Source organism: Tamandua tetradactyla, chromosome 14, assembly GCF_023851605.1.
Source record: "Tamandua tetradactyla isolate mTamTet1 chromosome 14, mTamTet1.pri, whole genome shotgun sequence".
NCBI classification, from domain to species: domain Eukaryota; kingdom Metazoa; phylum Chordata; class Mammalia; order Pilosa; family Myrmecophagidae; genus Tamandua; species Tamandua tetradactyla.
The window spans coordinates 31,461,149-31,485,193 of record NC_135340.1 but is presented as its reverse complement, the minus strand read 5'-3'; the positions used below and the strand labels follow the sequence as shown (position 1 = coordinate 31,485,193).

General features: G+C 52.2%; 1 protein-coding gene across 1 annotated transcript; it reads right to left on the bottom strand.

The window, feature by feature from the left end:
* Window positions 1-1,616: 1,616 nt before the first annotated feature.
* On the bottom strand, window positions 1,617-23,809 carry LOC143655752 (myosin-7). Its single transcript, XM_077127168.1, has 40 exons — window positions 23,702-23,809; window positions 22,319-22,373; window positions 21,662-21,870; window positions 21,259-21,402; window positions 20,824-20,980; window positions 20,613-20,640; window positions 19,916-20,024; window positions 19,740-19,835; window positions 19,568-19,631; window positions 19,036-19,134; window positions 18,694-18,797; window positions 17,909-18,047; window positions 17,688-17,806; window positions 17,424-17,573; window positions 16,999-17,169; window positions 16,291-16,600; window positions 15,942-16,009; window positions 15,414-15,501; window positions 14,670-14,787; window positions 14,395-14,518; window positions 13,979-14,115; window positions 13,500-13,755; window positions 12,666-12,908; window positions 12,305-12,481; window positions 11,329-11,474; window positions 9,660-9,750; window positions 8,523-8,912; window positions 8,165-8,291; window positions 7,829-7,947; window positions 6,887-7,083; window positions 6,135-6,318; window positions 5,800-5,965; window positions 5,524-5,648; window positions 4,640-4,948; window positions 4,179-4,382; window positions 3,932-4,057; window positions 3,544-3,819; window positions 2,579-2,674; window positions 2,313-2,447; window positions 1,617-1,752 (listed from the first exon to the last, which is right to left on the bottom strand). Exons 3-40 carry the CDS (start codon window positions 21,860-21,862, stop codon window positions 1,735-1,737), a joined length of 5,811 nt encoding a protein of 1,936 aa, XP_076983283.1. The 5' UTR covers window positions 21,863-21,870; window positions 22,319-22,373; window positions 23,702-23,809; the 3' UTR covers window positions 1,617-1,734.
* Between the last annotated feature and the right edge of the window lie 236 nt (window positions 23,810-24,045).

Genomic DNA, 24,045 nt, shown 5'->3' with positions numbered 1-24,045 from the left:
TTTTCTCCTCTCCCCATCCTCTCTCAGCATCCCACCTTCTCCCACGGCTCAGCTCGCCTATCATCTTGCGAACCGGCTGTGTGCTCTCCGGCCCCCTGGCATTTCTCACAGCATCTGTCTCTCTTTCTCACTTATGCTCTGGTGGTCATACGCTCTGGGTTTCCCCCACATCTCTCTTTCCCAGTGTGTACTTCTCTTTTCTCTTGTTATCTTTCCAAAGCTCTCTAATTCTATTCTTAGGAAGAAGAAGGGCCCCAGGGAGAAGGAATGGCGGAGAGTGGAAGGACAAAGGGGGGAGGATCTAGTGAGCTTTCTGAGTCCTTGTTTCCTGTATCTTTTTGTTTGTTTCTGTGCGTTTTCTCTAGTCACCCTTACTGCCAGTTTCTTCATCTCTAGCTCTGTGTGTGTGTGTATGATCTCCACCGACACCCCTATTTTTTCAGATATTTCCTTTTTTCTTCCCTATTCCCTTTCTCTCCTCTCCCCTCCCCTGATACTGGTATCCCATCCTTCCTGCTACATTCAGATCTCAGAGCTCAGAGCAGGCTGTGGAGTTGGAGCAGGGAGGTGAGTGGGTGTGTGTGCTGGGTTGGGTAGAGAAGCAGTCCAGGGCTGAACCAGGGATTCCCAGATGCCTTTGTGGGAGGCTGATTGTCCCATTGCCTCCCAAGCTCCTGCCCTTGATGGCTCATCATCTCAGGTCCTGGCAGCTGAGCCCAGTTAGTAGGAGAGGACTGTGCTCCTTCCCCCATTTCCCAGCACTCTAGGGACATCCCTCACCCCCCACCCTCCCCAGAATCCTGCTCACCCATGACTCTTCCAAGTCCCTCATCTGCCTAGCCTCCCCTAAGGATGGCTTTCCATAGCTGGGCCAAAGAAGCCCTATCTTCAAGCCAGCCCAGAGGTGGGGAACCCTGGGGTGGAAGTTACAGTGAGAGGAAATGAGGGTGAGCAAAGGAGCACTCTGAATCCAGGGGTCAGGAGGGGATAAGGAGGAGAGAAAGGTGGACTGAGTGTGCATTTTTCCTGGTTGGTGGGGAAGGGGCTGGCCTCTGTGGGTGGTTGGAAGATGTTGGTTCTGTCTGGAAGGGTATGTGGATGAGATACAGGCTACAGCTTCGAGTCCTTGGACCTTCGTAGAGACTTGCCTTGGACCAGGGCTTAGGGGTTATAACTTCATCTATTCAAGTGGGTCACATCTCAGAGGGCCTAGAAAGGGCACTGGTCATCACCCCTCACACACTAAACCTCCTACCCACAGCCCACCTGGTTGTTATCAATGGTGCTGAGAGTAGGTGTGATCAGAGCTGGGGCTGTAGGACCATAGCAGATGAGCTCAGGGTACTCCAGATGACCTTGAAGTGTTTCCCTAAATCTCCTTTAACCTTGAGGGTCTCAGGGCCAGGAAGAGGGACGGGAGGAGAGGTGTCACCTCTGTGCCATCCAGGAGGTGGTGAAGGGGGGTCTGCTGGGCCAGCACTGCACCCGGAGTGCTGGAGCCTCATACGCTCAATGGAGAGGTCAGCTAAGCCCCATTTTTGGATTCCCACTTCCTCACACACCCCATATCCCCATGGCGGGCAGGGGACAGTCTGAAGAAGAGTCTGGAGGCAGGATCTCGGCTTCAAGAAAAATTGCTTTATTCTGCTTCTTCCGAAGGGGCTGCTATGTAAGGCTCTGGAGTGGGAGCTTCATTGGTCCCCTCAGGGCGGGGTAGATTAAGACGTGGCAAAGTTACTCCTCATTCAAGCCCTTGTGAATAGAAACAAAGCCCCCATTAGCTCTAGAGAATATGGGTTTGGCAGAGAACAAACAACGGGGAGGCTGGAGGACCAGATAAGGTAGAAGATAATGCTGCGTGACTTGACGGGTCTGACAAAGAGGGCGCTAGTTCTGGGGAACAGAGCTCTGGGGTCGGCTGCCTGAGTGAGGACAAAGGAATTATCTGAGATGTCCATTTTAGGTCTCTGTTACAAGGGCATGGGCCAAAATTAGGTAGAAGGGACATGGAAACTGGAGGGAAATTGGGACATACTGGGTACATACAAATCGGGGTCTTCTAGGGTTGCTGATATCCTAGGGCTGCGATTCACAGAATCATTGAAAATTGGAGCTGGAATCTTAGTGATTCCAGAGGGCTTGACCTCAACCAAGTCACTGGCAGCAAATTCAGGGAAAGGGGACTCATTAGACTAGGGCTTAATGATTCGATTTTGGGGGACAGATGAGAAGGACTGTCAGAGTACTCTGAGGAATTTGTGAGCTTAGTGGGCGTCCTATGTGGGGGTGACAAGCAAAGCCGGGGGGCCCACCTTGGTGCCGATGTCACGGCTCTTGGCCCGCAGCTTGTTGACCTGGGACTCGGCGATGTCCGCCCGCTCTTCGGCCTCGTCCAGCTCGTGCTGCACCTTGCGGAACTTGGACAGGTTGGTGTTGGCCTGCTCCTCCTGTAGGGGTTGGGGGAGGAGGGGGAAATGAGGCAAGAGGTGCTCTGGGGTTCTGGGGTTCCCAATGTCCCAGCCTGGAGTCTGTCACCCCCATGTCCCTCCTCCAGGCCTAGTCCAGTAGGGTCACTCACCGCCTCCTCAGCCTGGCGCTTGTACGCCTTCACCTTCAGCTGCAGCTTGTCCACCAGGTCCTGCAGCCGCAGCAGGTTCTTCCTGTCCTCCTCTGTCTGCAGGTCAGAGGTAGTCAGGGAGGAAGATGGCACAGCCAAAGGAAGCAGCGTTTCCCACCCTCCACTTGTCCTTGTCTTCTTGCACCTGAATCTAATACCTTAACCCAATTCTAGTTTCTGGCCCTTACCAAACACCTGGATTCTTTTTAGAGTTTCTTACCAAAAAAATGTGTGAATGTTTTGAAAGATTTGTACCAGGAAAGGGTTCAGGGAGCTGATAGGATTCCTAAAATCATGTACAAATTTATGGTGTACTTTTTTCTGGGGAGCAGGCCGTTAGGGTCAAGGAACCCCTATGAAAGATAAACCCCCCTGCTCTAGAGCCCATCATGTGCTGGGAGGAACTCTAGGACCCTAGGCCTGAAGGAATTTTCTGGGCTGCAGTGAGATGACATAGGCTTTATCTAGGTTAAGGACAAAGGCTTTGAGGGATAGTGACATTCCAGATTGGGACAGAAACAAAATCTAATTGAGAGCCTGACTGTCTAGAAAATACAGTGGGAAGCTAGAGACTCTTCCTGGGTGACTGACAAGTATTAGATTTGTTTTTAATGGCGTTGGTGCATTTTGGACTGGTAACATATTTGTTTTCTTGTAATGCGTGCTGGTTGAGCTGGGCCTGGAGCTCTGGGTGTGTCCTGGGGACCAGCTGAAGTTGGACGTCAGTATGGAACCCCCAGATCGGAAGGCCCAGAGACTGCCCATGGCTGACCAGACCTAGGCAGAGTAGAAGCAGGATAGCCACAGGCTGCACTCCCAGCCCAACAACAACAGAGGCTCAACACTTCATCCCTTGTGGCTGGGCGTGGCCCTGGTATCCAGCTACAGAGCCAAGGGCCCAGCCCACGGCGGCGGCCGGCCCGCACCTGGTAGGTGAGCTCCTTGATGCGCCGCTCGCTCTTCCTCATGCCTTTGATGGACTCGGCGTTGCGCTTCTGCTCGGCCTCCAGCTCGTTCTCCAGCTCCCGCACGCGGGCCTCCAGCTTCTGCAGCTGCTTCTTGCCGCCCTTGAGGGCGATCTGCTCGGCCTCGTCCAGCCGGTGCTGCAGGTCCTTGATGGTCTGCTCCATGTTCTTCTTCATGCGCTCCAGGTGGGCGCTCGTGTCCTGCTCCTTCTTCAGTTCCTCCGCCATCATGGCGGCCTGCGGACGGGAAGGGGGGCGGGGGCCGGTGACGCTCTCACGCGCTTGCCACCCAGCCCGGGGGGACGCTGGCCCGGCGCGGGCAGCGGGGCGGTCACCGCGCTGGACTCACATCCGTGATGGCCTTCTTGGCCTTCTCCTCGGCGTTCCTGCACTCCTGCACCGCCTCCTCCACTTCAGTCTGGAGCTGGGACAGGTCCGCGTCCATCTTCTTCTTCTGGTTGATGAGGCTGGTGTTCTGCGGGCGGGGTGGGGACAGACGCAGACAGCGCTGAGCGCCCGCACGTGGCTCCCGGACCTCGCTGCTCAGCTCTGCCAGCCTGGGCTTCCCGCCAGGAATGCCCGGGGCAGCCGCTCACCTGGGAGTGCAGCAGCTGCACCCGCTCGCTGGTCTCGATCAGCTCCTGCTCGGCCAGCTTCCGAGACCGCTCGGTCTGCTCCACCACGGCCCGCAGCTCCTCCAGCTCGGCCTGCAGCAGGTTGTTGCGCCGCTCCACGATGGCGATGTTCTCCTTCAGGTCGTCGTTGGCACGCACGGCATCATCCAGCTGGATCTGGGTGTCCTGGGAAGTAGGGAATGGGCACGAGATGGGGAGTCGGCCTCGGGGCGCATCGGGAGGCTGTTCCATGGAACGCAGTGCTGGAGGAGAACCCTCTGTGATGGCCATGGAGGGCCTGGGGGGTGTCTCTGCCATGGCCCAGGGGCAGGAGGGATCTGGCACCTCTCATGGGCCACCCCACCTCCTAACTCGGCCCCAGGGACGCCGCACCCCTCTCTCCCAGGGCGGTGAGCTCTCAGCTTCCAGGAGTCCCCGTGTACCTTCAGCAAGCTCTGAAGGCTCTTGACTTGCTTCTGAGCCTCGGCAGCCATGCGGTTGGCGTGGCTGAGCTGGATCTCCATCTCGTTGAGGTCGCCCTCCATCTTCTTCTTCACCCGCAGTGCCTCGTTGCGGCTGCGCGTCTCCGCGTCCAGGGAGGTCTGCAGCGAGTCCACCACCCGCAGATGGTTGCGCTTGGCCTGCTCCATCTCCTCGTCCTTCTCTGCCAGCTTCCGCTCGATCTCTGCCTTGATCTGATTGAACTCCAGCTGGGCCCGGAGGATCTTGCCCTCCTCGTGCTCCAGGGAGGCCTGGGAGGGGAGAGCGGAGTGAGGGTGTGAGGCAGGCAGTGGGGCCACAAGGCAGGGGCCTGTCCATGAATCATGGCTACAAAATAAGCTCAAGAGTTGCCTAAGTGGTTTCAGTCAAAGAAGCAGAAAGAGAAATAAGAAAAAAGAATTTGAAGGCCTAAGAAAAGATGAATCAGGCTCTCACAGGAAGAGAGTGAGTTATGAAGACAAAGAGGAACTTCAAGAAAAAGGTGTTGCCAAGGAAACAGAGGCAATCAGGCACAGAATATAAAACAAAACAAAACAAAAACCAGACAGAAGTAGGGATAGAAAAAAGCACTTGAGTGGAAAGAATGCGATATGTAAAATGTTTGTATGAAGGGAATTGAGGGACAATTCATTCACTCACTCATTCATTCATAGACACTTATTGTGTGTCTACTATGTGGCAGACACTGTTCTAGGCTCTGGAGAGGGAATGGTGAAAAAAGGGAGATGAGAACAGGGACCACAACCTAGAGCTCAGATCCCTTCCTTCTCCACCCTGCCGGATCCTACACACACGCACACACACACATGCACACACACACACACACCTCAGCCTCTTCCAGGGCTGACTGTAGCTCCATCTTCTCAGCCTCCAGCTGCTTGCGGACCTTTTCCAGCTCATGGATGGTCTTTCCACTTGATCCCAACTGTTCAGTCAGGTCAGAGATCTCCTCTGTGGGGGGGGCGTGAGCACTTGGTTGGGGCCTGCTGTGATCCAGCGCAGGGGGTGGGAACATGCCTCTTTGCCCAGACCCCTAAGGGAGCTTCTGGAGGGCCCCATGTGGGGTCACAGGCCCCTCCCGGCCTCTCTGAGCCCAGCGCACCCTGAAGGTTCTTGTTCTCCCGCTTGAAGGTCTCCAGGTGCTCCAGGGACTCCTCGTAGGCATTCTTGAGCTTGAAGAGCTCGGTGCTGAGCGAGCGCGCCTCCTTCTGGGAGGACTCCAGCTCCGACTGGGACTCCTCGTACTTCTGCTTCCACTCGGCCAGGATCTGCCCGAGGAGGAGGGTCACTGCACGGCTCCAGGGGCTGCCCTGGGCCCTCCTCTGGCTGAGCCCCCCCCGCCCCTCCCTGTGGCCCCAGCACCCCCCTGGTGGACACGCGGGCCTCCCCTGACTCCACCCCCTCCCGTTCCCACCCTCCCCCTTTCCCGGGGCCCACCTTGTCGAAGTTCCTCTGCTTCTTGTCCAGGGCTGCGGCGGCCGCGTTGGAGCGCTCCACGTCCACCATCAGGTCCTCGATCTCATTCTGCAACCGGTGCTTGGTCTTCTCCAGCGACGAGCACTTGGCGTTGACGGCCTCCACGGCCTCCTCGGCATCCTGCAGCCTCTGGGCCAGCTTCTTCCTGCCCGGGGGAGGATGGGGAGAGGGTGGGAAGGATGAACGGGTGTGGATTTGGGACAAGGGGAAACAACAGGAGCCTGCTGGAAAACATTTCCTCAAGACCCAGAAGTGTTGTGGGAGAAGCCTGAGAACAGGCCACAGTGGGCCAAGACCTGGGCAGGAGAGGATCTCCATGGCAGGAAGTGGAGACCCAAGATGCCCAGGAGAGCCTTCTGGGGGTGGGGGGTGGGGTGCAGGTCTTTCTGACATGTGCCAGCGTCTCGGCTGCAGGATGGAGGATGCATGGGCTTCTGCAGCCGGCCCCACCTCCACCTGCCACAGCGCCCTGCCCCGAGCGGGAGCACTCTGCCCTCAGACAAACCTTTTGTTCGTCTTATATTCGGATGAGAAACATAACGCGAGCAAAAAGCTTCCCCGAGAGGAGAAAGAGGTGGGGCTGGGGCAGGGTCTTCCTGTGTTGTAAAAAAAACTAGCTAAACATCTCCTGTGTCAAATCTCCTGAGGACAGGGCCAGGCTGACCCCTGCCCACTATGGGGCCTCAGACAGATGCAACTCTCCCCGGACTCACTTGGCCTCCTCCAGCTCCTCGGTCCGCTGGATGGCGTCCGTCTCGTACTTGGTCCTCCACTGGGCCACCTCCGAGTTGGCCTTGGACAGGGTGCGCTGCAGCTCAGCCTTGGCCTCCGTCTCCTCCTCATACTGCTCCCGCAGCAGGTCACAGTCATGCCGGGCGGACTGCAGCGCGTGGGCCAGGGCGTTCTTCGCCTGGGGAGAGGCGGGCACCGGGGAGGGCTCAGCCTTCTACATAGAGCAACTCGGCCCTTGCCCCTCTCCTCCTTCTGGCCTCAGTTTCTCCCTGTGACCTCACCTAACTCCCTATCCCCAGCAGACCAGGAGCATTTTACTGAGTACTAAGAAGAAAGAATGCCAACCAGCCCCTATGCTGTTTACAAAATGCTTCACCCTCCTTGCTCTCATGCTTTTCATGGTAGCTGGATTAGATGATCGCCACCATTGTACAGGGGGTGGGGGCGGGGAAACAGGGGCTCCGAGATGTCTAAGTGATATATTCAAGATCACTGATATAAGGGGCAGGTTGGTATTTGAGTCCTGGCCTTTTTTTAATGTGTGCCTTTTTTCATGCACTCAGCATGGTGCTAGGAATATGCTCCAGATGGATTTCTTTTCCCAGTTTTCAGATTGCCTGCTTCCTGTACATGTGCCCAGCCAGGACCACATCACAATTCTGGGGACATGTGCTTACTTCCTCTCTTCCTTCCCTATTCCAGCCCCTTCCCTCCTCCCCATGCCCTACTCCCACGGCCCACCCCTACTCCAGGATAGCAGTGGAAGGGCAGAGGGCCTCAGCTTGGGGAATAGATTCAAGAGGCATGCAATTTGGGGGTTGGGTTTTGTTATTCTGGAAGAATAATGCATAGACAGAAAGCCTATTCTGGAGAAAGGAAGTGTGCTGTGGATGCATTCAGGGTGGCCTGAATCCACATCTTACCTTCACCTCCTCCTCCAGCTGCCTCTTGAGGTCCTCCAGCTGCTGGGTGTAGGTGAGCTTGCCTCGGGTCAGTTGGGAGATCAGTGCCTCCTTCTCATCCAGCTGCCGGGACAGCTCACCTGGGGTGGTACCAAAGCACCCTCAATTCTCTGGTGTTCACTCTTCTCTACCCCCGACCCCTCACCTAACCCTCAGGCCCTGTTCTCCGGAGAGACTGTGTATATATGAGTGTGTGCACACCCATGTGTGTTCTTATGGGTCCACCAAAGCCTATGGTGGCTCCAGATGTCAAGGGAGGTTGGGGTGGGTCCTGTGGAGCCCCAGCTATAGCCTCACCGTTCTCGGTTTGCAGCTTGGCCCGCTGGCTGGTGAGGTCATTAACAGAACGCTGGGTCTCCTCAGCTTTGCTACGGTGTTCATTCATCTGGTCTTCCAGGGTCCGGCACATCTTCTCCAGGTTAGCCTGAGAGAGGAAGGAGGGTCATGTGATAGCTGCAGGTGGGATGGAGAGAGATTTAAGGGGTGCAAAGGAAGGGGAAAGAAGAGAGAAGTAACGGAAAAAAGGAGGAGATTGCAGGACCAAGTAGAAGAAGGGTAGTGGAAAATGAACCATCAAAGAGAGGAGACATGGACAGAATGTGGAGGTGGGTGGAGGGACCCCCTGGAGGCGGGGAGAGGCTGAGCGGTTGTCTACCTTGGCTTTGATGATCTGCTCCATGTTGGAGGTGACATCATCCAGCTCCAGCTTGAACTCGCTCTTCTCCTTCTCCAGCTTCTGCTTCACCCGCTGCAGGTTGTCGATCTGCTCGCTCAGCTCGGCCACGCTGTCCGCGTGCTTCTTGCGCAGGGCCGCGGCGGTGGCCTCGTGCTGCAGCGTGGCCTCCTCCAGGTCCCGCCGCATCTTCTGGAACTCGGCCTCGCGCTTCTTGTTCATCTCGATCTGCACAGATGTGGCCCCGCCGGCTTCTTCCAGCCGCTCGCTGATCTCCTCCAGCTCCCGGGACAGGTCTGAGCGCAGCTTCTCCACCTTGGCCCGGGCTGTACGCTCGGCTTCCAGCTCCTCCTCCAGCTCCTCTATGCGCGCCTGGACCCAGACACCAAAGGCTCAGACCCACTGCCCAGAACCCTCCAGTGGAGCACCCACTCCAGGCCTCAGAAAGACTCCTAGCTGTCCTGTCCTGTCTGGAACATCAAGTCTGTTTCATCCTACCAGTGGAGAAGTGGAAATAAAAGGATTGGGGGGAAATAAGGTTTGAATAGCCAAGTTAGCTTTCTTTTATACCAGAACATTATCCTTTCTCTTTATTGGATTCTTGAAGCTTACTTTTCAAGAGGGACAAAGACACTTGCATTCTAAAGATATTTTTAACAGTTTAATGTCAAAAAATGATAAAACCTTAAAATGAGAGAGTCATGTTTGACTGACCAGATAACTAAAAACTTAACATCTGTCCTGCTCTAGAGATAAGAACCAAAGTCACAGAACATCAGGGCTGGAAGGAAACCTAAAAGTCACCAAGTAACAGGGAGGACATGGATACCTGGAGATGTGGAATGGGCTGCCCTCAGTGACCGTGATAAAACAGAGTTGAAGCAAGAAGCCAGAATACTGCCTGTGACTTGTAACCTCTTCAGGGTCCCTCCCTATGTCATCCTTGAAAGTCATAGCCCCTCTTGGGGGTGCTCCATGGGGATATTATGATAGCTCTGTATTTCCCTTTGTGGACACATGGCATGCTGCACAAAACTGGGGAGCGGACACCCTAGAAGCGGAAGTCACAAGAACCAGCCAAAGGACTTTAGTAGCCACTTTGGGCACCCCAGACCTTACCTGAAGCTCTTTAAGCTTCTTCTGCAGTTGGATGCCCAAGGCCTGCTCATCCTCAATCCTTGCGTTGAGAGCATTCAGTTCAAAGTCCTTCCTGTGAGAAAGAGGGGAGTGGGTGATCAAGGAGGACTATTTGGGCTCCAGGAGGTCCCTGTCAGTGGTTGGAAATGGTAATAAAACAAATGAAGAGTAGGATATCATCAAAAAACAGCTTCCAGGGGTGGGCCATGGTGGGCTCAGCAGGCAGAGTTCTCGCCTGCCATGCCAGAAGACCCGGGTTCGTTTCCTGGTGCCTGCCTATGTTAAACAAACAAACAAACAAACAAACAAACAAACAGCTTCCAACGATGATGTAGGATTGCTGAAGGTGTAACACCTGCTGTGGGATTGAAGTCTAACAAAGAAAAGGGAAAGAGCACTATTGGTAGAGTGATGGGACCTGAGTTTTGTGGAACTTTGGGTGAATCCTTTTCACTTTTTGGTCTTTGTTTTTCATCTGTCAAATGAGGGTGTTGGGGGTAGATCATTCCAAAGGTCCCTTTTGGCTCTGGTCTTTGCATTTGTCATTCCTTGCTTTGGGCAACTCAGTTAACCTTTTGAGCCTAAGTTTTCTCTTTGGTAAAGTGGGGCTAAAATTACCATCCTTAGAACAAATGTTAAAATAAATTTAGATTGAAATGCTAGTGATCAATGAAAGGGCGGGGTAAGGGGTATGGAATGTATGAATTTTTTTCTGTTGTCTATTTCCTTTTCTGAATTGATGCAAATGTTCTAAGAAATGATCATGATGATGAATATGCAACTATGTAATGATACTGTGAATTACTATATATATAGAATGGAATGATCATATGTTAAGAATGTTTTTGTTTATTTGTTGTTATATGTTTTTTAAAAAATTAATAAAAAAAATAAAAAAAATACCATCCTTAAAAGGTGATTTGAGAATCAAATGGGATCATGTATTTATTCACTCATTTAACAAATATCATGCCCAGGAATGTGTGAAGACTCCTGGACATATGCAAAGCTGATGAAGATATAGATTGTGATGATTCTTGGGGCCTTTCAAAGAACTGACCCTGAAGCACCATAAGATTCTTGATGATAAAATTATGTTCTGCAGGCTCACTGTTTTTCCAGCCTGGAAAGTGGATCTATGCATTTTGGAAAGATTTGCAATAAGAAATGGAACCACAGCTTAATCAGAAAAAGAAATGGCTCAGACTCTTCCATTTCTTGAGCATGTGAATAGATAGTTTCTCTATGGCCCTCTGGGATCTCTGTGAAAAGCCTGAAAAGGGCTTTCTGGAAAGGCTTTAGAGTGGAAAATTCCTCTGTATCAAGCAAGTGGTCTCCAAAGAGAGTTGTATATAAAAAGCGTAAGCTGTTATTTTCTATCCCTATGGAGTGCCCAACAGGAAGAAAGAGTTTGAAGGAATCCAAATTAGACTCCTTGCCAGGGATGATTGCCAGAGCCTGATGTGTGCATCTGAGGGTGGGAAGGACTCTTTCTGAAGGTCTTTGGCCAGGGTTTAAGCACACACTTATCTAGGCTGACTGAGGTCTTTGCCTCTGAGGCTGGGCATCTTGGGTCATCCTGTACTGTCATAGGCAAAACAGTCTGCTGGGCTGGGGAGAAGGGAAGGTGGCAGAGAAAGGAATGCAGTACTTTTTCAGTCGCTCATCCAGCTGCTGCTTGTCATTCTCCAGGTCCATGATGCTCTCCTGGCTCAGCTTCAGGTCGCCCTCCAGCTTCCGCTTTGCTCGTTCCAGGTCCATGCGCACCTTCTTCTCCTGCTCCAGGGATCCCTCCAGCTGGTGGGGAGAAGGACCAGTCATATCCAATGAGGCTAAGCATCTTGACTTGGTAATTTTGTAGCTCACACACTTCAGGGATTGGGGAATTCTTAGGAGAGTGTCCCGGACTTGGGAAACCTTCTCTGGAGTTGTTACTCCAGATGTTATCAGGGTACTGTGAGAGTGACTAGCATGTAGGGGATGTTCTGCAAATGTTTGACAAAGGAATGGATGAATGACTATAGAATGAAACCTGAAAACTATATTTACTCATTCAACATCCTGTGAGCACCTACTGGGTCCCTGGCTCTGTGCAAGGCACTGAAGATACAAAATTGAAAGAATTGAAGTTTCTACCTGAAGGGAGCTCATAATCTATGGTTGAGACAGTTACATAAACAAATAATTATAATGTGGAATGATAAGTGATTCAGTAGAGATATTTCAAAGAACTTTCTGGGGGGGGGGGGCAATGATCACTCAGGATTAGATCCCACCTAAAGCCTTAGAAATCAAAAACTCTTGCTTGAGGAACCTCACATGATTCAAAAAAAAGGGACACTTTTCCCATGATACAATCCTGTGAGGTGGTGGAAGGCAAGAGAAATATGGGTTTGAACTTGAATAGAAATAAGAAGGCCCATCTCTACTATTGATCATATTAGTGAGTTGAGATGCATAATTCAAAATCAATTATTCTTTCCCTTTCTTCTTCCCTGCCTTTTCTCTAGGCAGGTATGTGGGAAGGGAACATCCTCCAATTCTGCTCCGGAAACACACACACATACATAAATATCTAAGCACAGACTAGCATGTTATATTAAGGCCTCGTGACTCGATCTACTCACATCGTCCACCTGCTGCTCCAGCTTGACCTTGGCCTTAGTCAGGGTGTTGACCTTGTCCTCCTCAGCCTGAAGGTCATCTAGGGCCTGTTGGTGGGCCTCTTGTAGAGCCTTCTTCTCCTTGGTCAGCTTGGCAATGATTTCATCCAGTCCAGCCATCTCCTCTGTCAAGTTTTTCACCTGCCAGCCAAGAAACCTCATTTCCATTAGAGTCAAATATTACCAGCCTGGTGATATCTGTGGGAACCTCCAATGCCAAGGACCACTACTCTCAGGATTCTCTGAGCAGCCTGACCTGGGTCAAGTTCAGTGTGATCTTGGAACCCTGAAAATACTTGTTCAGGAGCTGGAGCACAGTCCTCACCTTGTTCTCTGTTGCATGCTTCTCCTTCTCTACTTTGGCCAGCGTGAGCTCCAAGTCATCAATGTCCCTTTTGAGTTCTGAGCACTCATCCTCCAGCTTGCGCTTCTTGGCTGTGAGCTCGGCATTCATCTCCTCCTCATCCTCTAGCCTCTCAGTCATCTCCTTCACCTTGGCCTCCAGCTGGATCTTGTTCTTGATCAGCTGATCACAGCGCTCCTCTGCATCAGCCAGATTGTCTTGTTCCTGAGGACAAGGCAGAGATGGGAGGCTGTTTGGTGGGCATAGTACTTACCCAGCAAGTGGAGGGAGTTTGCTCCTTATGAGAGGGCAGCTGGAGGATAATCCCAGCTGGGAATAACCTGGGAAGGTTGTGGAGGGGAAAGGTTTTAGGACAATGTGGCTTGGAAGCAGTTGGGGAGAGAAACAGAGAGGAAGGGAACTAGAGGTCCCTTTATCTGGCTCTCTTCCTCTGGTCTGCTCCATGCCAGGGAGGAACTAGATTTGCTGATGCCAAGTATTTTACAATCTAGCAAGATGGGCAGCTTTATTCTCAGCTTAGTGTTGATGAAATTGAGGCTCATGGTTTGCCCAGCGTCACCAAAGAATAAAATTGTGGATCCAGGTTGAGCCTGAGTGTAAAGCTCGTGCCTTTAAAAGTTAGTTCCCCCCTTCTCTTTCCTCTTCTTGAGAGATCTCTTTGGAAGTCTCTGGATGACCCCAGAACCCTCTGCCAGTGAGGAGACAAGATGGTGAATCCCTGGGGTGGGGTTCAGGGTGTGTAGGAGGTATAGGTAGAACAAGGTGGAAGAGTTAACAATGGCCCTGGAGCCTTACTGCCTGCACTTGGAGCTGTAGGTCATTCTTCTCCTGCAGCAGGGAGACCATCTTCTCCTCCAGCTCCTTCCGGCGAGCCTCGGACTTCTCCAGTGCCTCTTTGAGGCGTGCGAACTCCTCCTTCATGGTGGCCATCTCCTTCTCTGTCTCTGCACTCTTTAGCAGTGGTTTGATCTTGAAGTAGAGCTTCATCCAGGGCCAGTTCTTGACCCCCATGAAGGCCCGAATGTTCCACTGGATCACCAGTAGGGAGTCTCTGCAGGAGTACAGGGAGAAGGACGGTAAGAGAGCCCTCCTACCTCCTTCCCATGCTGAGGTAATGCCTCCTTTTGCAGTCTCCATCCCACATTCTGATCCTGAGCTCCATCCACGTGAGACCCTACTCCAAGTTTCTTTGAACGCCCAGTAAACTCTTTCTCCTGCCATAGCCTCTGAATCAGGCTGGACCCTCGAGAGAAACTCTTTTTGAGATATCGTACCTGCGTTCCAGGAGCTTCTTGTACTCCATTCTGGAGAGCACACCCCGAGACTGGGCCTGAATGCGCGTGATGATGCGGCTCAGCCTCTCGTCCCGCATCTCCTCCAGCAGCCCCAGCAGCCCTGCCTTGAAGAACACCTGCAGAGACAGTGTGTGTTGGGCATGACTAAAAGAGGGGCATCAGGGAAAAGAGGTTGTGTGAACTATCTCAGGGAGGTAGCATCATAGGAAAGAACTGAAGGAAGGAAGTCAGTGGCAGCTGGAACTGGCAATGGGGAGTGTGGGGTCTTCCATGGAGAGGAGCAGCATATGGTTCAGAGATTTTCCTAAGATGATTAGTAAAACAAAGGAGTCATTAGGTAAGGAATCAAAGGATAAGACCTATCCTTCTTTAATTTGTCTTCTTCCTTTCCTCACCTTGGTATGGCCGAACTTGTACTGGTTGTGGTCAATGTCCAGAGAGCCCAGAAGCTTCTCTGCCCCTTTCCTGCTGTCAATGAACTGCCCCTCAGGGATGGCTGCTGGATTCAGGATACGATACCTGACAGCAGAGGGGGAAGAGCCCAGAGTCATCCATGTACTGCACTGATCTGTTCCAACTAAATAATTCCAGGGCCACCTATAGACCCCCTCCCCCATGGAGGCTGCCCAGGCTCTGTCCCTAAGCTCTGGAGGGTCTCCATAATACCCACCTCTGCCGGAAGTCTCCATAGAGGATGCGGTTGGGGAAGCCTTTCCTGCAGATTCGGATGCCCTCCAGCACGCCGTTGCAGCGGAGCTGGTGCATGACTAAGGGGTTGTCTATGACCCCTGTGGCAGGACAGGAGGGAAAATGAGTGTGTGAGACGTCATGCAATGAAGCAGGGTGAGCACTATACTAAGAGTGGGTTGAAATCCTGGTTCCATCACTTAGTAGCCTGTAACCTTAGCAAGTCAGTTAATGGTAAATCCTCTATTTGTCTAATTTTTTTCTGGCCACACTTTTAAGAGAAACCAAGAGATTTTTCACATTCTTGGTTTTATAGGGTTTATACTTATTATCATGTGCAGTAGCTAAGGCAAATATATTCAGCTTTCTAGGTGAATAAACTGAGGAACTTGTGAGGTTATGGGACTTGACCAAAGTAACTCAGCTGATCAAAACCAGAACCAGACTTTGGACCCAGGCCCATGAACCTCTATTTACTAATCAATCAAACAGGGGTAACAATCCTTGCCCTATGTATTTCACTGGAAGTTATAAGATACTAGTGAAGTAATGTCCATAAAGAGGCTTACAAATCACCCTGAGGTACATGTTAAAGTGCAATGGGGGAGGGGCAGGGAAGAATGTGGTTAGAAATCCCTATGGTGGTAGATTAGGAGATGACCTAGAAGACCACATCCCTGGGGCAGTGCACCTTCAGCACTGGGCTGGGCCCAGTTCTCAGGCTCACCTGGGGACTTTGTTTCATTGGGGATGATGCATCGCACAAAGTGGGGATGGGTGGAGCGCAAGTTGGTCATCAGCTTGTTCAGATTTTCCTGTGACCAAAAAAAAAAAGGAGAAAAAAAAAGACAAGTGGGGAAAGTGAAAAAATTAAAAGTGAAACTGTGGAGGGAGAGAGGAAGACAGAGGGAAAGGAGAGTTGGAGAGAATGCAGGGAGAAGAGAGGATGGAGGGGAAGGGGAAATGGAGAGGAATCAAGAAAACTAAGGAATGTTGAGGGAAGACATGGATATGAAGAGAAGCAATGGAAGACAGGAGGGGAAGAAAGAAGAGAGGTGAGATAGGAAGTGAGCAAAAGAAGTCTGGAGATGAGTGAGGAAGAAAATTGGGATGAAGGGAAGAGTAGAATAATACAGAAAAGATCAAGAATGGAGGAGGAGACAGGACCAGGCAGTGGGGGGAGCTGCGAAGAACAACGAAGGGCGCAGGGTGAGTGTGGGGCCATCCGGAGCTGGGGCTGGGGTCACACACTCACCCTGTGCAGAGCTGACACGGTCTGAAAAGATGAGCCTTTCTTGGCCTTGCCTTTGCCCTTTTCAACAGCTGTGGGAAGGAGAGGCATGAAAAGGAGAAAAAAAAAAAAAAAGAAAGAAAGAAAAAGGAGAAAGTGAAGAATCATAGCTTCTGTGGCATTTGGCCTTCAGATGAGGATATTCAATGTGGGTGCCTCTCCACCCAGTTCCATCCCACTGAGTCTGCAAACCTTGAGTCACAATCTGACATGGAAGTTGGGGGTAGGGGTAGGGGGCGTAGCAATTGCCCTGCAGCAGAAACATGGTCCAAACTTCCCTTCCCAGTCCCCAGATACCACAGATTGTACTCACGTGCATCAGCCCCAGCATAGTTGGCAAATAGGGCACTAAGCAGCTTGAGGGAGGACTTCTGGTACAAGCCCACCACAGTCTCATTGAGCGGGTCTTTGTTTTTCTGCAGCCAGCCCAGAATGTTGTAGTCCACGGTGCCGGCATAGTGGATCAAGGAGAAATGGGCCTCTGGCTTCCCCTTGACATTGCGTGGTTTCTGAAAGTTGGCGGACTTGCCCAGGTGGTTGTCAAACAACTTGGCTTTGAAGGTCATGTCGGTGGCCTTGGGGAACATGCACTCCTCCTCCAGGATGGACATGATGCCCATGGGCTGAGAACCGGGTGGGGAGGTAGAGACAGCATCACTGAACATGCGTCACACAGATGGAGATGGATTCTGCTCTAGGGTCAATATATGCTCAAGGAGATGCTCCTTTGGGTGCTAGGGTATTAGGCTCAGCTCTAAGTATAGCTGCCTACTGACTTGCACCTGTCCAGGACTTGCCAATATGGAGGATTTTATTTGAAAGTATGGGAATGTGGTTACTATAGGTACTTTACACACCACTACATCACGCAGATCCTGGAGATGTTGGGATTGAGAACACATAAACTCCTATGATCCCCCACACCACCTCTAAACTTTCTTCTTCCCCAGAAAGGATAGAGGCTTTTATTTTGTCTGTGGGGTGTGATCAGAGAGCTCAGGTGTCAGGGCCAAGGTGGCACCTTCTCAATAAGGTCGATGCAGGCCTGCAGGTCCATCCCGAAGTCAATGAATTCCCACTCGATGCCCTCCTTCTTGTACTCCTCCTGCTCCAGCACGAACATGTGGTGGTTGAAGAACTGCTGCAGCTTCTCGTTGGTGAAGTTGATGCAGAGCTGCTCAAAGCTGTTGAACTGTGGGAAGAGAGGGGGTTGGGAGCAGGTCAGGCAAAGCAGGTGTCTGGGTGGCCAACGGGGTGTGGCAGGTCCCCTCCCATCTCCATATAGGGAGGGAGAACTGCCCTGAGGGCAGGGGGACAACTGCCTCTGCCTTGCTGAATCTGCACCGCCTTACCCAGAGCCTGGCCTGTGGCTGGCACTAAGTGTTTGTGGAATGTGTACATGAGTGAGTCATTGACCTCCCCATGCTCAGGGCTCCCTGGACTCACATCAAAGATCTCAAAGCCAGCGATGTCCAGGACTCCTATGAAGTACTGGCGTGGCTGCTTGGTCTCCAAGGTGGCGTTGATTCGCGTCACCATCCAGTTGAACATCTTCTCATATACTGCCTTGGCCAGTGCGCCGGTGGCATATGCCACCTGGAGAGTAGGGGAGAGACCCAGATGACCAGGGTTGTTGGAAAGAGTGAGTTCCTAATTTTCCACCCCACCATGCTAGCTTCTTCCTCTGTTTATCTTCTGAAGAAGACTCACCTGCTGGACATTCTGCCCCTTGGTGACATACTCGTTGCCTACTTTCACCCGAGGGTGGCACAGCCCCTTGAGCAGGTCGGCTGAGTTCAGCCCCATGAGGTAGGCGGACTTGTCAGCCTCTGGAAGGAAAGGGTAGGTTGCAAAGTTGGTGAAGGGATGACTTCCCTCCAGACCTGGCGCTTGGTGACTTTATAGCTGCTCCCAGCATCCCTGTCTCCAACCTTCAGTGCCGTCTGGCTCGGCCTGCTCTTCTCGCTGCTTCAGCTTGAACTTCATGTTTCCAAAGTGCATGATGGCACCTGTCAGTTTGTACATGGAGTTCTTCTCCTCTGAAGTGAAGCCCAGGACATCAAAGGCATTCTGTAGGGAGACCCCATAGAGGTGGTTTCCGGAAGAAAGAAGTATGGCATATAAATGAGATCCCTTGTAAATTATAGAGAACACTTATTTCCTTAAACCTTGTAGGTTCTGAGACTCTGATACCCAGTAGGGACTCCAAAATGAAGATGGGAGGTGGTACAAGAGCAGGACAGAGTGCAGATATCTCAGCCCTGACATCTGTGATCAAAGCTGTTCTCTGGAGCTGCCCCTGGTTACCCACCTATGTTTGCAGCTGGTCCCAATTTCTAGACCCTCTGTTTGCTCCCAGTACCGTCTATTTCTCTGTCCTTAACCTAATGGCCTGTCCCAGCCCTGTGGAGTCTACATGACCTTCCCTCTTCCATCCACCTCAACCTACCCTTGTCATGATTGCCTTATTTCTTGGTTTGTCTGCCCATGCAGGATTTTGAGCCCCCTTAACTTGACTTGACTGAATACCAAATCCTGGCCAGCCCATACCCTGGTACACTGTGGTCAGAGGGCATATTCTGTATGTCTTAGATAGGGCCACATCACTTTGAACAGACAGCCAGTGTCTTAGCTCTGCTCCTGGGAAATGAGCAGGCCCCATTTTCTCCCACCACCAATTCCCCCCGCCCCTAGCTGGGTCCTCACCCACACTTACATCTGTGGCCATGAGTTCCTCAGCATCATCAATCGAGGCCACGGTGGTCTCTCCTTGGGAGATGAAAGCATAGTCGTAGGGGTTGTTGGTGATCAGCAGCATGTCTGGAGGGAGAAGATGTGGTTATGATGGAACAAAAGCCCCTGGCTGTCATGGGGGTGGCCTGCCACAGCACATATCCCACAGGAGAGCATGTGGCATGGCTGGACTTGGCCCCACATCCCACAGAACCAAACCCAGCAGTGCCATAAAACCCAGGGTATGTCAACAGAAGCCAGCCACAAGCAGAAGGGACCAGGTTGCCATGGATATAGCTGGTCTCAGTAGGTAGCTCTGACTCACCCAGCAGCTCAGGCTTTTTGTTAGACAGGATTTGGTAGAAAATATGATAATCTCTTTCTGCTTTCAGCTGGAAAATTACTCTGGATTTTTCCAGAAGGTCTGTGAAAAGGAGGGGGAGAAAATGAAAGAAATTAAAGGTTAGGATGACATACAAGAAAATAGAGGAAAAGAAATGATAAATGAAGCAAGTATATGGTAGATGGAAAAGAAGAGGAAGAGAGAAAGAGACAGTCTCATACAGAAACACTGAATTCACACATGGAGGTAGAGACAGAGATGCAGAAAAGCCCCAGAGAAAGATGTACAGACATGCAGAGACAAAGACGGAGAAAGATTCAGAGGACATCTCTGAGAGAAACATACTCAGACTAAAGAGACTCACACACTTGTAGAGACAGGACAGAAAGAGAGGCAGAGAGACAGAGGAACAGTGAGGAGAGAGAGAGAAAGAGAGAGAAAGAGAAAGAGAGAGAGAGAGAGCCTAGAACTTGAGTGAGCTCAGTCTGAGCCCTAGCAGATCCCCGGTACTCACAGGTCTCTATGTCTGCAGACGCCAGCTTTCCGGTCGCCCCAAAATGGATTCGAATGAATTTCCCCTGGAAAGTTGGAGGAGGGTAGTGATGAGCTGGGGAGGAAAGCCCACATTTGAGGCCATCCCTCAATCAGTCCAAGTCCCAAGGCCAAGGTGGTGAGGGAGCGCTCACAAAGCGGGAGGAGTTGTCGTTCCGCACGGTCTTGGCGTTGCCGAAGGCCTCCAGGGCAGGGTTGGCCTCGATGATCTGGTCCTCCAGGGTGGCTTGCTGTGGTAGGGAAGGGGGCAGGTGAGAGGCCCTCCATCTCCTTTCCTGAAGTGCAGGTCCTTAGAGGACAACAAGCCTACCTTGCCTGTGGTCTGTTCCTTTTTACTGCGGTCCCCAATGGCGGCGATGACAGCAAAGTACTGGATGACCCTCTTGGTGTTGACCGTCTTCCCTGCCCCAGATTCTCCACTGTTGGGACAGTCAGGGGCTTTTTAGGCAGTGGGATAAATACTGCTTGGGACTAACAAGCCTCATGTCTGGAGAGGATTCTGGTCCTGCCTGAGAGCGGGAGATGAAGCAGGAAGCTGCCAGGTCACACAACCTAAAGCACACAGTTGCTTTCAGACCTGTGTCAGGTTGGAGGAGTGACCAGGAAGGCACAAGAAAGCACTGACTTTGGGCATGGGAAGCCTGTGCTTGGCTGGGCAAGATCAGTCAGAGGAGCTGAGCTTGGGGTCGGGCTGGAACGATGCAGAAGGGTTCTGAAGGGAAAGATGAAAGGATGTGAAGACGTAAAGAAGACATGGTGCTGACAGGGTTATGTATAAATGATGAGTTTGACGGGAGAGGAAGAAGGAATGGGGGAGGAAAATAAGAGAGAGAGAAAGCAGAAAGGAAGGGGGAGAATAAAGAGAAGGGTAAGGGTAAAGGTCAGAGGAGAAGATGGGTGAAGGGGGTAGGGACAGTAGTGTAGGTCCATGCACGTGGGCCTGGGATCCCTGAGGGGGTCTGGATCAAGGAGATTCTGGAGGAGAACATGGCAGGAGCTACACTCACGTGATCAGGATGGACTGGTTTTCCCTGTCTGTGGGGAGAAAATGGGAAGGAAAAGTCAGGAGCAGCACAGGATAGTTTCTCACCACCCTACTCCCTGCCTATCTCTAGGCATCTCCCAGCTTCCTGAGTCCCTCGAGGAGGAAGAAGGGAACAAGTGTGAGTTCCCTCCACTGGGACCCTTTCAGGGAAGCTCTTCCCGGGGGTCTCTCACCCGTCAGCATGTACTGGTAGGCGTTGTCGGAGATGGAGAAGATGTGGGGCGGGGCCTCACTCCTCTTCTTGCCCCGGTAGGCGGCCACCACCTCCGCGTTGTACACCGGCAGCCACTTGTAGGGGTTGACGGTGACGCAGAAGAGGCCCGAGTAGGTCTGGGCATAGAAAAGGAAGAGTGAGTTCCAGTGATGAAGGGGGCGGTGTGGTGGTTTTCAGAATTGGGGACAGGAAAGAAAGGACCATCTCCTAAGGCATTAAATCTGAGTGATCCCAGCCTTCAGAGTATTAATATGGAACCATGGGTGTCCCGACTAGGATGAAAGAGCAGTGCTGCCTCCACACAGAGAACAGAAACTCTTGGCTCCAGGAAATGGAAATATGTGGACAAGGAAGCTACTAGATTCAGAGGGATATGCTAAGGGCTGGCACTCACGTAGATCATCCAGGAAGCGTAGCGCTCCTTGAGGTTGTAGAGCACGGCGGGCTCGTGCAGGAAGGTCAGCATGGCCATGTCCTCGATCTTGTCGAACTTGGGTGGGTTCTGCTGCATCACCTGGTCCTCCTTCACGGTCACCGTCTGCAACAGCCCACACAGGCAGTGCTGTCAGCTCATGTTATCCACCCTGAACCTTTCCCTGCTCTCTCAACAGGGATCAGAATGAGGGGTTTCTTAGGGGTAGGAGTAGGGAGAGTTCCAAGCCCCTGGTATTTGAGAGGAGGAATCAGAGTCTCACAGTTGAATGTTGGTAATGAGAAGGGCTGCTGAGGATTTGTAGCCCACCCAAATCAAAGGGAAATTCTTGTTGCACCCATCTCATGCCAGCCCTTCTACCTACCTTGCCACGCTCGGTCTCGGCAGTGACTTTGCCACCCTCTCGAGACATAACCTTGGCCTTGACGAACTCCTCTTTGTCATCAGGCACAAAGACGTCCTTCTTGAGGTCAAAAGGCCTGGTCTGGGCTTCTAGCCGCTCCTTCTCTGACTTACGCAGGTAGGGAGCAGCAGCCCCAAACGCGGCCATCTCCGCATCCCCCATGGCTGTACCTGTAGTGTGCAGGAGAAGAAGCTGGCTGCCCTGTCATCTGCCTACGCTCCTCTTCCCCTCCTTCGTCTCCCACCTTCCATGGAAGCCCCACAACCTAGCATAATGATCAGGAATCAAGAAGGGTCACTGGCAAGCCCCTTGTTCTTTGAGCTTCTGTCACAGGCCGAAGAATGGCCTGGTAAGCCTGTCAGGGTAGAAGGGGCGGCTGACTACTGTTTAGGCTGGGTCTCTCTTAGGGAAGGAAGAATGCCCTGGGCTTCTTGTGGGAGCAGGAATCTGACTCTCTTCCATGCGCAGGTCCTCTTCATTAGACACAGGTAAGGAATCCCTGGTAACTAAGGTTACCTCCCCAGGGCAGGGCAAGAACTAGAGATTCATAGCCTGGCTCTGGGGTTGTCATGCCCAATCTCCCAGATCCTCCCGCACCCCATCTTCAGCTTTCCTTACCTTGGCTTCTCAAATTTGTCTACAGATGAAGAATGGGGCCCAGGCCTACGGGGACCTGGAGAGAGGGAAAGCAGTGTCAGGGCAGGCCATGGCCCCACCAGGCAGTACCATCTCCCTGGCTTTGCCCTCCAGCACCCAATCTTCTTCCCCAGGTCTGAACACAGGTTGGAATTGATGGTCAGCTCCTCCCGTTGCATCCTCTTTCTTGCTTTCCAAACACTCCCCCCTTCCCCACTTCAAGTACCAGTTCTAACAGCCTGAGGGCAACTCTGCTCTGAACCCCTACACTCCTGGGAAATGGTCCCACCCTTGCTTATATCCACTTAGTAAAACTCTCTTCCTTTGAGCCCCCTGAGAACTAAAGGTCGCCTTTGTCTGGTGCTTTTCAATCTACCTGTGCTCTTACAGGATCCTCACCCTATTCTACAAATGAGGCCATGAAGGCCAAGCTGTCTGCTTGCCCAGGAATCCAGGGTGAAGAGCAGCAGAGCCAGGACCAGAGCCAAAGTGCATGACTGCAAAGCCAGTTCTCTTCCATCATGTCCCCATTCTGTTGTTAGACTTTGTGACGTGCTCAGAGACACTGTGGGCATTCTCTCAGATACACCCAGCGCACAGCCGTGTGCCACATGTCCTCTCAAGAACACACATACCCATTACTCATGCCCACAGTCCACAAAAGGACACACTGATTCCTTACACCTGGGCATACACGCATATCTCCACCAGGGTGCCACAGGCCTCCAAAACAGCTGTGCACTTTTAACACAGCAAACCATAAATAGACTGACAGTGATGTATGACTTCAAGAATACAAGGACCTCGGACACCCGCACTCGTGCCTGTGGGCTCCGTTTGCAGGAGCACACACACGGTCACATGCACGCCCCAGGGGCACATTCAAGCACCTCTACCTGCATGCACATGGGTATTTATATATTGCAGATTTTTCACAGAGCCAGCCTTTAAGCACACATGCTTCCTTCTCCTCCCCACCAATGGGCCTGCTGTTCTCAGATATGATCACAACCCCCTATCCTCACCTGGTATCCATCTCTGTGTCTTAGCAGTGAGCACCTGTGCTTGCTTGCTAGCAAACCCCACCCCAACCCCGCGCCGCCACGTTCAGTGTATGCCTGCTGCACACACCTCTGATACATTCTGGCCCTGTATGCTCAGATGCAGACATGCCCTGCCATAACACATGAGTCTCCACATTCCTAGGGTATGTACATGCCTATTTAGGCATGCACACGTGTCCTCCATGACCAGACCTGGCACTCTGCATGCAGCCCTATGTGAAGCCTGCTATGTCCTAGAGGAGCCTCTTCCTAAACCTGGGGCCCCGATCCCAGAGGAAGGCCTTCAGCTCCCCGCTCCTACCTGAGAGCAGCAAGGAAAGAGACACAGAGGGCAGGAGAAAAGGCTGTGGAGCCAGACCTGGTCTCAGGGGCTGTATATATGGGGCAGAGGGCACCCCCACCCCCACCTGCACCCTGTCCCTAGCCGGATTTAGAAAGGGCTGTTGTCACTAGAAGCATTTCCCCCAGCCCCCCTCCTCCCAAACAGCGTTCCCCCTCCCCCCTCTAGGCAGGAAACAATTGGAAGTGGTCGTCATTGTTATGGCATGGAGTATGCAGGGTCTGAGTCCCAGGGGGTGGGGCAGCTCAGAGTGCATCCAAAATATCTCCCAGGCCAGGCCTCACATTCCACAGCCGGTAGGAGAG